Below are 12,913 nucleotides of genomic sequence, written 5' to 3'. Positions count from 1 at the left end.
GTAAAGTACGTTTCGACTCCAAAATAAATTTAGACACGACTTTACGTTTGGTTGTGAAACAAATCCGATCTATAATCTAATGTTTTTAAAGATGTTGGGTGAAATACTACAGCGCAAAATTAAAGAAGCAAATAAACGTCTTGGCTAATCAGAATTAATAACCCAGAACTGGGAAAATCTTAACCCCACCACCGCCACACTATCTCTGTAAATTACTCGTTTACACGTTGGATACGTATTTAACATATTAGGTCTGATTTTTTGAAATGGCCAATTAGAGGAAACTGCATGCTGATTCAGTCACTGTGATTCACACCGCACACGTTCATCATCAGCAAACATGGACTTGATCTGTGTGAAATCTGTTTCTATACTGAAACAGACTATAAATAAAGACTGTTTAACCTTTCCTCCGAATATCTCGTTTCTCCTAGTTGTGTAGCCATAAAACACAATAATGTGCGATTTAAAACTGCAATCCCCCCCCCCGTTACAAAGCTGTGATTCATATCCATTTTAATCAGCACAGGAAATACGCATGTGGTGAGCCAAATGTGCCTGCTGTGCCTCAGATTCAGAAATCATTTCCAGATCACCGGTGGCTGCTGTGCAGTGTTTATTAAGTTAGTTAACGCGATATTGCTACGTTCCGTTTCCCATTAGAGAAACATCTGTACATCGTTTTGTTTTTTTTTTTTAAAGAGTACGGCATGAAAACAAAAAATAGTCACTGAAACATGGAAGAAAATACCTGAAATAACTCGATGAATCAAGGCAACACTGAAGACGAGGTATAATACACCACAAAAAAAAAAAAAAAACATCATACACGAAAGAGACGCGCTGAAATACATCAAACTGACGTACGAGACCACACGTTTTTACTTCGTTCTTACTTTTTGGCATCGGGTTCACAGGCAATTGCTGAAAAAGTTCCCCTTCTGGCACGAGCCGCTTCTCCTCCCGCTCTCGGACGCTGAAATGCTTTTAAGGGCAGTTTGTTTACGCTTAACGATTCGTCTGGAGGAGTCGAATCGTCCACCGGTATTATCCAGTATAGAGAGAATAATTAGTAACGTTATTAAGTTATCTATTGAGGTTTATCTTTGTGTTCATAACAGTGCATTAACTACCGTCAATCAGTGTACATTTAGAGATCACAGTGCTAGACTATTTTCCCTTCTCGGTTCTGGATGAAGAGTCCTCGAAAATTCAGGTCTCGGGACACGAGTTCCTCTTCAACGTCCTCCAGAGCCCACTTGTGTTCGACGATCTCCAAAGCCTCCCATTCACTCTGAAACACGGCATTAACGCAATGGTGTCAGTGCGAATATATAGATCATCTCATTTGAGGTACTCTAGCTCACGACTATACACATATGGTCTCTCTTACAGAATTTTCACTTTACTATTGTCTTACTCAGAATGAGGTCAGTAATTAGATTGTTGCGGTCCATGTACACGTAGTCAGTGACAGCTGACAAGTTTTCCCAGACCTCTACACATACTCACCTTGAAGGCCTTGTTGGGGTCCGGTGGCATAGCCATCGCCGCTCCAGTCATCTGTTCCTGCATAATTCTCGACTGATCAGCGGCTGCGAAAGCGACAGCTATTCAGTTCATGGACAGCTGCTAAGACTGTAATAACCATCATGCATGACTTGTGCTGAATACTTGAACGATTCCTATTAAAAATCAAGATTAAACCTGCGTTCTGACTGTAAAGCGTCAAAGTGACGGGCGAACGTTCGTTCTCTACGTACGGGCCGGTTTATATTTCACGGCCTGACTTTGTGTGCACGTGGAGGATAAAAGGTGACGTTCACTAGGCGGCAAAACTCCCCTGTCCGTGACCGTCTGCTTTCCAAGTTGTAATGTTTAGTGATTTTATGCACAGTGTTGTTAAACATAAGCTTTCAAACTTTCCGCCGTCATCGTGACGGTTGTCACGAGCTGCGTCTCAAATGGAAAACTCTGAGCTTGCGTTCAAAAGTAGAATGGATCAGGCGAATATACACCTTACTGGTTTATCTCTGGGATAATCGGTATGGTCATTATGACTCGGACGAGCTCACCGTTGTCCTGTCCGAGTATGAGGGAGTACATGCTCCGTAGGCCGAACACGTTCAGGAAGTACCACGAGGCTGAACTGACCCTGCAAGACCAATCACATACAGATTCAGATTATGCTTAAAGCCAAGTTTAAGCACAAACACCGATGTAGCTTTTTCTACATCAGCATGATCGATTACTATTCCTCTCACAAATAAAGATGAAGAAGAAGAGAAATCAAACCAAACTAAGCGAGGCGGTTTGAATGACGCACCAGGATGCATCCAGTGACACCAGTTCAATCCCTCTCTGCAGCATGGGTTTAAACCTCAGAGTCAGTGGAAAAGGAACCTTAGCTGTGGGACAAAAAAAAAAAAAAAAAGTTCATTCATAGTACATACAGTTTAGACACTCAAATGTCTATAGCAACCTTATACAATCAAGCACTAAAGCTCCTGCTGCTCAGAAAATGCAATTATGGTTATGCACGTAATAAAACACAACATAACATATTACCATTCGAAAATAATCAGCAACAGGTCTTGAAAGCGAATCAAAGTTGATTCTTTTCCTATAAATGAATCGAGGTGTTTTTATTCCTCAACAATTAAAATGTTTTTTTTTTTTTAAATACAATACAACAGACTGTACTTTTTTAGCTGCTGTTATAGAAAATTAATCAACACCTTCTTGACCGAGCCAATTTGATTCGGCAGAGCTGCGGTGTAATAACCTTTTAGTCATAATTATTTTACAGTTCACAAAAATATTAAACTGTAGTAGCACCACAGTCCACCAGGGGGCTTCTCTCAAGCTGGATGGATGATTCAGAAACAGACAGAACCATGAGGTCGGTTCTGGTCTGCTGTACTCACTAGTGACAAATCCAGAGAAGGCCCAGTTGATCCATCCACCGATTAATATCATTGGCAGGACATTGGTGAGATTTCCTTTCATCATGTCGGTTATCATGCTGGTATCTGAAGAAACAAAATAAATAAATAGACGTGTACCATATCTCAATAATGATACCACTACCACTTTAGGCTGTCGGCATGTTAGAGCCGATTTCAGCGCAAAGCGACTCTGTGGTTAACAGATGTTCACTCCTTACCAGTCATGGGATTTTTAGGAACCACTTTTCTCTTGACCGTCTTGAAGAATCCAGTTTCAGCGTTGTTAAAATATTGTTTGCGCATGGCGAACGACTGTAATGAGACAACAATCAAAGCCAATTCTCAAACCCATCACGCCGTAATGCTTTCCGATAACGCTAGGAACGATAAGTTACCTGCTCCTGTTTTTATTATTATTATTATTATTATTATTATTATTATCACTTTTAAAGATCATGCCCTTTCTTTGAGAAATTATCAGCATGTAAAATTCAGGTGCTGACATTTTATTCAGGCTTGAATAAAGTTTTGGAGACTGATACCTGTTTGGGGAGGTACTTGCCGTTCTCTCTCAGTATGCGGCTGCGCATTAACACTTGGCTGAAAACAAAGAAACATGAAAACTGTAACACTAATGCGGTACTTTCATTGTGAGAAATGCCACAGAAGACCTTATGAACAGTATAATCATATTAAATAAATCTGCTTTTACCACATTTTGCCATTAACTTACTTATTTTGGCTACATATGTATATATCCATTAACTAAATGTTCGATTTAAAGAAGCAGTTAGTCATTTTAGAGCCCCCTGCGGCCTGCTGGGTGACTGCGTGTGTTTATGTGCTGCTGCTGTTGGTAACACATAAGTACAGTTCAAGTTTATTTAACTCTAAATATGTCCACATAATCTTCCTTCTTTATGTAAGGTCCTGACACGCCAATAATCATGATTCAATGAATAAGCGAATCAGTTTAGTCGTATTTGGTCAGTTACATTTCTTGGTATTTTATTGTCTCTGTCTGTTGTTGCCAGTCTTCTGTGTCTTCTTGTTGTTCTATGGTGGGGTTTTTTTCTTTTTAGATTTTTTAAAATTGTGAAGCACTTTGTAGCCTTCCGCACAGAAAATTGCCATATAAATGTAAATAAGTTTTAATTACTTGCTAATGACGTCACAGGACGACTTTTTTTTTTTTTTTTTTTGCAGGTGCATTAGCTACTTTCCCCTGAAAAGAGTTAGCAGTGTTGTTTCAGTGAGTCTCACCTGTCAGAGACCTGCTCCAGCTCCACCTTCTTCTCACTCTGGATGAGTTTTGTAACATAATGCCGCAAAACTCCCACTATAAACGTGATGAAGACAATCGGCAACACGACCCACACACGGATACTGGAGTCCAGCAGCAGCTCGGGTCCTGCCATGTTAGTCTGAGTCAATTTAACACTGTTTTTATTTACAACACGTACAAGCTAATGAACTGACACGCGCATTTGCTAGCTGTCTACTACCAACTTCCTGTCGTAGTTTAACTACTCAGAGTTAAAAATAAACCCCGGGGACTGTGTTAGCCAAGTTATATAATTACCATAAATTACTTTTCAACTTTCTAATTCGGGGCTTTTTTAAAAAGAACTTGCCTTACACTCAACGTTTTAACGAACACTTAATTCCTGACATTAGAGCACCGAAGGCAAGGTGTTTTAAATTTAACCACTGCTAGCTTCTGTAACTTCACCTTACAGTGTGGTTGGCTGAATCTCAACTGGGTGCCTTTTGAAACTAGAGTGCACTACATAGGTTGTTGAAACCGTTATTGTATCCCCTACATAGTGTGCCTACGTAGGCAGCGGGAGACTATTTGTTATTTAGCCATTGCGCGTGCGGTGCTGCGCTGTGAGTAATATGCGCATGCGTTAAAGTAGCGTGCACGCGGGGAGTCGAAGCTGATGCTTATGTTAGAAATTTACGGAGTCGGTTCTAAGCATCAAAACAATCGATTCCACACAATAAAATACATCACAGGCTGGTTTTATGGCAAGGTTACTGAAGATCAGTGAATTATTAAATATATAATTTTTTTTACATTTTAATTTGTTTTGAACGCTTTAGAATTTGAACGATTTACGATGCCTGGAGACGGGAGATTTTTTTTTTTGGAATCGACTCCCTGACATAAACGGACAACTGATTCTAATGTTGAGAATCTACTGAATCGATTCAATACAAACTTCTCTCGATTCCAAAATGTAAAATATGTAACAGCATGAAAGCATGTCTTGTAAAAGAAAGAAACAATGCATAGTATTAATTAGGTAGCTTTATAAAAACCCGATTATGATCGTTTGTTTGACACATTTACTATGAATTATTTAAACCTATGATGACTTCCAAGTGAGCACTATAATTTAAAGAAGCAGCATTAGCCAGAATCGCGTTGGTGGTAGTCTTTAAGATCCTTTAGACTTAGTCACGTTGTTTATTTACATTTTATTTAGTTTAGTATCAAGACCAGTTCGATTTCCATCGAATGCCTGGAATCGGAGAATCACTTTTTTAGAGTCGACTCCCGGATCTACGCTAAACAGATAGCTAGCCGGCTAGCTGTCGGTAACTTGCTTGCGATTAATGTAGCACATATTTAAACATCTTAATCACTCTCATTATGAAAGTGTATTTATTACATTAAATAAAAAAAAAGAAGAAGAAAGAAAGCGAAGGACCGAGTGTATCATTAAAATACAAAAAAAAATAATCTATTAGAAAGTGTTAGATTTACTTCCGGGTGACTGGGAAGGTACTTCCTGTGTCTTGTCAATAAGTACGAATTCCTCCATGGTATGCGCGTGATTCACTGCTTTATCAATATTTCGTGTTGCGTTTGGTTTAAAAGCTGTGACTTAGAAAGAATAAGTACAAATATCAGGGCTAAATAGTCCGCTAAATTCTCTGCTCTGTTGTTATTTTGCTAATAATCATCAGCAATGACGGTTTCTCATTAGTAAAGGCGTCTACTGTTATCATAACAGAGATCTCCTTCTTCTTCTCTGCTCAGTGATCTGCGATTATTGTCTTCACACCATGACCTCTGGAAAACCTAACATTAATGAAAAAGTCCTGCAGTATGAATCCTTTATCAATGAGGTTTTGAAGCGAGATTTACAGTAAGTATACAGTAACATGTGCTTTTTCACTGAAGTCACTGAATGTCGATGTGTGTCTTAGACTTTTCTTCCTGTAAACCATTTTCCTTGACTTTTATTTTTCATTTTTTTTTAAAGGAAGGTTTTGGAGCAAAGAGACGGTGTGTATGAAAAAATATCACAGTACCTTCAATTGAAGAATACAATTAAACGTATACAGGTAGATTATATTTTACTCTCTTGTCATTTCTGTTCATATTACCTTCAAATCAGTAACCGATATCTTTACCTCGTCCAGGAAACTGGCAGCAAAGAACTGAAGACGGACGTCGATCTCGGCTGTAGTTTCTTTGTCCAGGCTCATGTGTGAGTGAGGTTTCTTGTCGACATCTCAGATACAGATGGATATTCGGAAGGAATCCGTTTGTGTTTTGGGATCAGCTTGCTGTGTAAATTAACCAAGACAGAGTGTCTTCTTGACAAAAAAAAAAAAAAAAAGCTGCACACGTAATACTGCATCTTTAATATCTTTCATGCAAGCGAATTCCTTTGACATTTATTATAACCGCTTACTGTAAGGTTTCGAGTTAGGCTCGATAGTTAGTTTAAATATCAACACAAGTAAAAGAGATTTTAATTTCTTTAAAATATTGTCTATGTTGTGTTGCTTTGTGTGAAAGCTTAGCTGATCCCTGATCTTGATTTTGTTCGTGTGGAAGACCGTGTAAGAGAGCAAGCAGAGAGAAACAATATCTAATCACACAACACATGAAGGCATTCCGTTACGTTACGTTACGTTACGTTATGATGTATAGGGTTGCCATTTAAATAAATAAATAAATAAAGAGTTCACCGAAGCTTATAGATAGATCGATTGATGGATCACTTTATTAATCCCAGAGGAAAATTTAAACCATTACAGCAGCAACCCAAAAAGTAATGTGTGTGCAAGCAAGAGTATTCCGAGTAATCAAACGAAAAGATAAACATTAAGATAACATATTAAGTAAAAGATTATAAAATATTGCGAAATCAAGCAAACGGCACAATATTCAGTGGCAATTTTTCAAGATTTTCCGCAGGTTTGGGCGGAGAAGCGTCACGTGATGTCATCACGTCAACCAAGGCCCTCTTCCATTCACGTGTGTCGAACACGAGTACAGCTAAACGGTCTCATTTACCAACAAACATCACCGCGAAAGACCCTGCAAAACTGTTTCGTGCGATTGCAGTCTCTCCAGTTCATGTGGTTTTCTGCAACAACAACAAAAAAAAAAGCAAACCACAAAAAACTCTGCAAGTTGCATCGCAAATTTCGAAAAAGGCCACAACATATTCAAGCACGTTTGCCCACAACAATCACAAAAATACTCTGTGCAGTCCTGTACGGACTGATTAAGAGTATAAAGTACAAAGAATTGAAGCTGAAACTGAGAAACTGGAGAAAAATGAACATTTTATAAAATGTTCATGTCAGATCGACTTCCAGCATCCAGAGTTTACTTTTCTTTAAAAAAAAATACACAAAAAACCCACCAACACACAACAACGTGATAAAAAAGATAGCACGATACCCATGATATATCTCATAGCGGTGTTTTATCACAATTAAACTGTATCGTCATGTTGCTCGATGTTTACCCCAAAACAAAAAAAAAAGAAGCAAAGTTAATACACTTTCCACAGGATATGACCGAATGTTTGCCAGCACACATGTCGTGTCATATAATAGGAGGTGTAAGATGGTGTATATAATCTCTTCCCGCAAATCTAAATTGCAACTAAAACCACAGGGATAAAACCAGTAGGAATTCATCTTGCACCCACATTACATTTTCAGTAATAATATCTCACTGATTTGCTTTTCCTCCCATTTCAGGCCTGATACTTCCAAAATCTTCGTCGCTGTCGGATATGGATTTTTTCTCGAATTGACCCTTTCGGAAGCGCTGACCTTCATAGAGAAGAAAACCCTCCAGCTAACGGAGTAAGACCTTCTTTCTTCGTCTTCATCGGTGACGTTTATTCTCGTCCACGTGAACCGATCGTTTTGTTTTTATTTAGGTACAGCGAGGTTCTCACCAAAGATGCAGCAAAGATCAAAGCACACATCCGTGTGGTTTTGGAGGTAGAGCATTTCACTTCAGTTTGGACGAAGCTTGTTTACTATCTCTGATGTACGTTATGAGTATGATGTGTGGGTTTTGTTTTTTTTGTTTTTTTTCCCCTCCGCAGGGTTTAAAGGAACTCCAGGGTCTGAATGATCTTCCTGAGACGACGAGACGGGAGGTGTTTTAAGTACCTCACGGCGGCGCAGAGACATCCTTTCTGCCTTTTAAGCCACAACGCGTTGGCTACAGCGCGTTTAGGCTTTGCACTGTAAAGTGATATGTATTTCAACGGTACTTCTTTTTCCCTTAGCAACAGGTTTTACTGTTACGTTCCAAAATGGATTCAATAAAGTGCGGCTTATTTTGAATAGCTGTGACTACAGTAATGATCTTTTCGTGACTGTGAAGGTCCCTGCCTGAGATGGTGACTAATTGCTTTTTGGAAAAACATGTGACTCATAAGCTTCGGTAACGATGCGGACTCTCGATGTAGTCACTAGATTTTTCACAAGATGTTCGGCATTGTGCGTTTCGTCTGATCAGATTCAACACCTTACTTTTTTTTTTCCCGTTTAAATCCCGGGACAGAATCGAGCTTGGCATGTTCTCTGCGTGTATTGTGAGTCACCTTGAATAAAAACGTCTGTTCAATGAACGCATCCACGATGTTGCGTTTCCGTCAAGTACGGTCATGTGACATTCACACTGTTTATGAAAAGAAAAGACACAGAACATCACAGTAATTGAGAGATTTAATGCAGTTTACATTAAATGCTGTGTTTTGAATATGAATTTTTTTTTAAAAAGTATGCATTCATAAGAATAAGCAAAGTTATTATGTGTAAAAGAGTTCTGATTTGTCTAGGTGTGGTTCCTGCTGCTTTCAGGTCGTCCTGCGGATCTTTTCGAGTGACCGCTTGATTTGATTTGATTTTATGCATAAAAAATAAAGTATGTTTTAGATAGAAATGCTTCAAGAAAATTCTCACCGAAATTGCACGTGGTGTCATTATGAAAGACGGTGCCGTTGGTTGGGAATATTTCGTGCAACAAGTAGCAATCGTGGTAAATGTTCAGGAAGGAAACGGCGTAATATTCTCAGGGACAACGTTATTAACGAGCACTCGAATGGAAAAAGCTAGAGAACCGTAACGTAGGCCTTTCACGATAACTAATCTTGTTGGACGATACGTCGTCCCAGAAATAATTGCACTAAACGAGATTGTCATTTTAAGACCATTTTATGCCACTGATATAATGATAATATAGTAGCAAGTACACCATTTCAAAGAGCAGTCAACGTTTAATTCTTAAGAATATCCAGACATTGGGATTGGAATGGAACGAAAAAGTATCAAAAATATTCTTTATATTGAGTCGATATTTCGTCGTCAAAAATGAAACCAAACATTCACACATTTTACAGTGGTGCTTGAAAGTTTGTGAACCCTTTCGAATTTTCTATATTTACATGGAGCCTATCCCAGGGAGCATGGGGCACAAGGCGGGGTACACCCTGGACAGGGTGCCAATCCATCGCAGAGCACAATCACATACACACTCACACACCCATTCATACGCTACGGACACTTTAGACTACCAATCAGACTACCATGCATGTCTTTGGACTGGGGGAGGAAACTGGAGTACCCAGAGGAAACCCCCGCAGCACGGGGAGAACATGCACACACAGGGCCCCGGTGGGAATCGAACCCCCGAGGTGTGAGGCGAACGTGCTACATTACATTACATTTATGGCATTTGGGAGACGCTCTTATCCAGAGCGTCTGAGCAATTGAGGGTTAAGGGCTTTGTTCAAGGGCCCAACAGTGGTAGGTAGCTTGGCAGTGCTGGGGTTTGAACTCCTGACCTCAATAACCCAGAGCCTTTAACCACTGAGCCACCACTGCCCCATATTTCTGCATAAATATGAACTAAAGCATCATCAGATTTTCACACAAGTCCTAAAAGTAGACAAAGAGAACCTAATTAAACAAATGAGACAAAAATATTATACTTGATCATTTATTTATTGAGGAAACTGATTCAATATGACAATATCTGTGAGTGGCAAAAGTATGTGAACCTCCAGGATTAGCAGTTAATTTGAAGGTGAAATTAGAGTCAGGTGTTTTCAATTAATAGAATGACAATCAGGTGTGAATGAGTGAGCGTCCTGTTTTATTTAAAGAACAGGGATCTATTGGAGTCTGATCTTCACAACACATGTTTGTGGAAGTGTATCCTGGCATGACGATTTCTGAGGAGAGCAGAAAAAGAGTCGTTGATGCTCATCAAGCAGGAAAAGGTTACAAAACCATCTCTAAAGAGTTTGGACTCCAACAAGCCACAGTCAGATAGATTGTGTACAGTTGGTTAAAAAAAAAACAACAACCTCAAGACCATTGTTACCCTCCCCAGGAGTGGTCAACCAACAAAGATCACTCCAAGAGCAAGACTTGTAATAGTCCACGAGGTCACAAAGGAACCCTGGGTAACTTCTAAGCAACTAAAGGTCTCTCTCACATTGGCTAATGTTAACGTTCATGAGTCCACCATCAGGAGAACACTGAACAACAATGGTGTGCATGGCAGGGTTGCAAGGAAAAGTCACTGCTCTCCAAGAAGATCATTTCTGCCCGTCTGCAGTTTGTTAAAGATCACGTGGACAAGCCAGAAGGCTATTGGTAAATATTTTGTGGATAGATGAGACCATAACAGAACTTTTTTGGTTTAAATGAGAAGCGTTATATTTGGAGAAAGGAAAACACTGCATTCCAGGATAAGAACCTTATCCCATCTGTGAAATATCCTGGTGGTAGTATCATAGTTTGGGTCGGTTTTGCTGCATCTGGGCCAGGACGACTTGCCATCGTTGATGGAGCAATGAATTCTGAATTATACCGGCGAATTCTACAGGAAGATGTCAGGATCACTGTCCATGAACTGAATCCCAAGAGAAAGTGGGTCATGCAGCAAGACAACAACCCTAAGCACCCTATGTCGCTCTACCTAAGAACGGTTAAAAAAGAATAAAGTTAATGATTTCGAATGGCCAAGTCAATGTCCTGACCTTAATCCAATAGAAATGATGTGTTATGACCGGAAGCAAGCAGTTCATCTGAAGAAACCCACCAACATCCCAGAGTTGAAGCTGTTCTGTACTGAGGAACGGGTTAAGATTCCTCCAAGCCGACGTGCAGGACTGATCGACAGTTAGCACAAACGTTTATCTGCAGTTATTGCCGTACAAGGGCGTCACACCAGACACTGAAAACAAAGCTTCACATCCTTTTGCCGCTCACAGATCTGTAATATTGGATCATTTTCCTCAATAAATAAACGACCAACTATAATATTTTTGTCTCGTTCGTTTAATTGGGTTCTCTTTATCTAAATTATGACTTGTGTGAAAATCAGATGATGTTTTAGGTCAAATTTATGCAGAAATGTAGAAAATTACAACATTACTGACTACGACACTAGAACTATTCTTGCTAGGTTTTTCTTCATCAAAAAGCATTGATTGTGCATTGTTAATAACTTGCGTGTCATTTTTTTCAACAGTATGTTTTAATTGAAGTCGGTGTTAGTGCTTGATACACATCTCGGATTCAAAAGCACAGAGTTTTTGCATCCGAGTGTGCATTTTTTTTTTATGTGAAATCTGACGAATATTCAAAGGGCGAAATTTTAATTTGACAGCCCTAGAGCCGACGAGAGGACAGAAGCAGCGCAAATGACTAAAGAGTCGGTGGCATTCGTTCTTCCGTAAACAAACACGCATGTAAACACAATGGGCGGTATCGAGGTCAGCAGAAACGGTCGAAGTCGTGTCTCTATAACGTAATTATCGTGACGGGTAACTAAACGAATTCCTTAAACATCCCTGTCAGTGTAAGAGAAGCCAGGAGTCTGTGGAAAAGAGTTGCAGGACGACCTGAAAGCAGCAGGAACGACATTTAGAGCCACACAAATTAGAACCCGTTTGGAACAAAAGACAAAACAAATATAGGACAATTTCGGCAATTATTCAGCTCGTGATGTCTGGAGAAAGAAGGGTTGTGCGTATGATCCCAAAACGCATACTCACAGTGAAGTACAAACTGGGAGCTTTATGAAACCGGGCTGCTTCTCTGCAATTGGTACTGAGGGATTACATATTAGAGGAGAATTTTTTTTTTAATCAAATCGACCAAGAAACTGAATCTGGGAAGAAGATGGACTTTTCGAGAAGAAAATGACAAGAAACCTGCAGCTAAAATAAATCAAGACTGATTTCTGAAAAAGAAGGTGAAGGTGCTTCCTGACTTTACAGATTTTGAAATTGCAAATCCATCAGCGGGGCCCTCGTAATCTTCGGAAATTGCATACGATGTTCTTCCAGTCTTCCGACCTTCATCTTCCTTGAAAATGTCAAGTGGATAAGCACAAGACACCGAAACAATTCATAATTCCACTCGAAGTTTATACATTTGCTTAAGAACCACTGAGTTTATTTGTTGTTGTTGATAACTGGTCGATGATGAACTGTACCAGCTTAATAAATAATCATTTGCTGAACTTTTGCTTCTGCACCATGAGGAAGAGAATGAGGCATTCTAGCTCAGCTCCTTCAGCATCACTGTGACGGATACGCTGTCACACTAGTATTTGGTTGCCATGGAAACTAGACGTTGAATAGTGGCAGCAGTGTAAGCCCTGCTTCCTGAAATAG

At 39.6% G+C, this 12,913-nt stretch overlaps 2 protein-coding genes across 4 annotated transcripts; one reads left to right on the top strand and one right to left on the bottom strand.

The window, feature by feature from the left end:
* Window positions 1-599: 599 nt before the first annotated feature.
* zgc:86609 (TMCO1/EMC3 family protein) lies at window positions 600-4,715 on the bottom strand. Its single transcript, XM_017468204.3, has 8 exons — window positions 4,212-4,715; window positions 3,491-3,548; window positions 3,167-3,260; window positions 2,928-3,032; window positions 2,327-2,408; window positions 2,076-2,155; window positions 1,513-1,595; window positions 600-1,294 (listed from the first exon to the last, which is right to left on the bottom strand). Exons 1-8 carry the CDS (start codon window positions 4,364-4,366, stop codon window positions 1,166-1,168), a joined length of 786 nt encoding a protein of 261 aa, XP_017323693.1. The 5' UTR covers window positions 4,367-4,715; the 3' UTR covers window positions 600-1,165.
* Window positions 4,244-8,566, top strand: uxt (ubiquitously-expressed, prefoldin-like chaperone). Of its 3 annotated transcripts, XM_017468205.3 has the most exons (7): window positions 5,544-5,780; window positions 5,998-6,106; window positions 6,224-6,305; window positions 6,384-6,451; window positions 7,965-8,072; window positions 8,150-8,213; window positions 8,321-8,566. In XM_017468205.3, exons 2-7 carry the CDS (start codon window positions 6,024-6,026, stop codon window positions 8,381-8,383), a joined length of 468 nt encoding a protein of 155 aa, XP_017323694.1. In that variant the 5' UTR covers window positions 5,544-5,780; window positions 5,998-6,023; the 3' UTR covers window positions 8,384-8,566. The 3 variants fall into 3 exon arrangements, with proteins under 3 accessions (XP_053536394.1, XP_053536393.1, XP_017323694.1); XM_053680419.1 differs by lacking the exon at window positions 5,544-5,780 and adding an exon at window positions 4,244-4,366 and having other exon boundaries at window positions 6,224-6,451; XM_053680418.1 differs by having other exon boundaries at window positions 5,523-5,780; window positions 6,224-6,451.
* The last annotated feature ends 4,347 nt before the right edge of the window (window positions 8,567-12,913 follow it).

Source organism: Ictalurus punctatus, chromosome 5, assembly GCF_001660625.3.
Source record: "Ictalurus punctatus breed USDA103 chromosome 5, Coco_2.0, whole genome shotgun sequence".
NCBI classification, from domain to species: Eukaryota; Metazoa; Chordata; class Actinopteri; order Siluriformes; family Ictaluridae; genus Ictalurus; species Ictalurus punctatus.
This window is presented reverse-complemented; position numbering and strand designations above follow the sequence as displayed.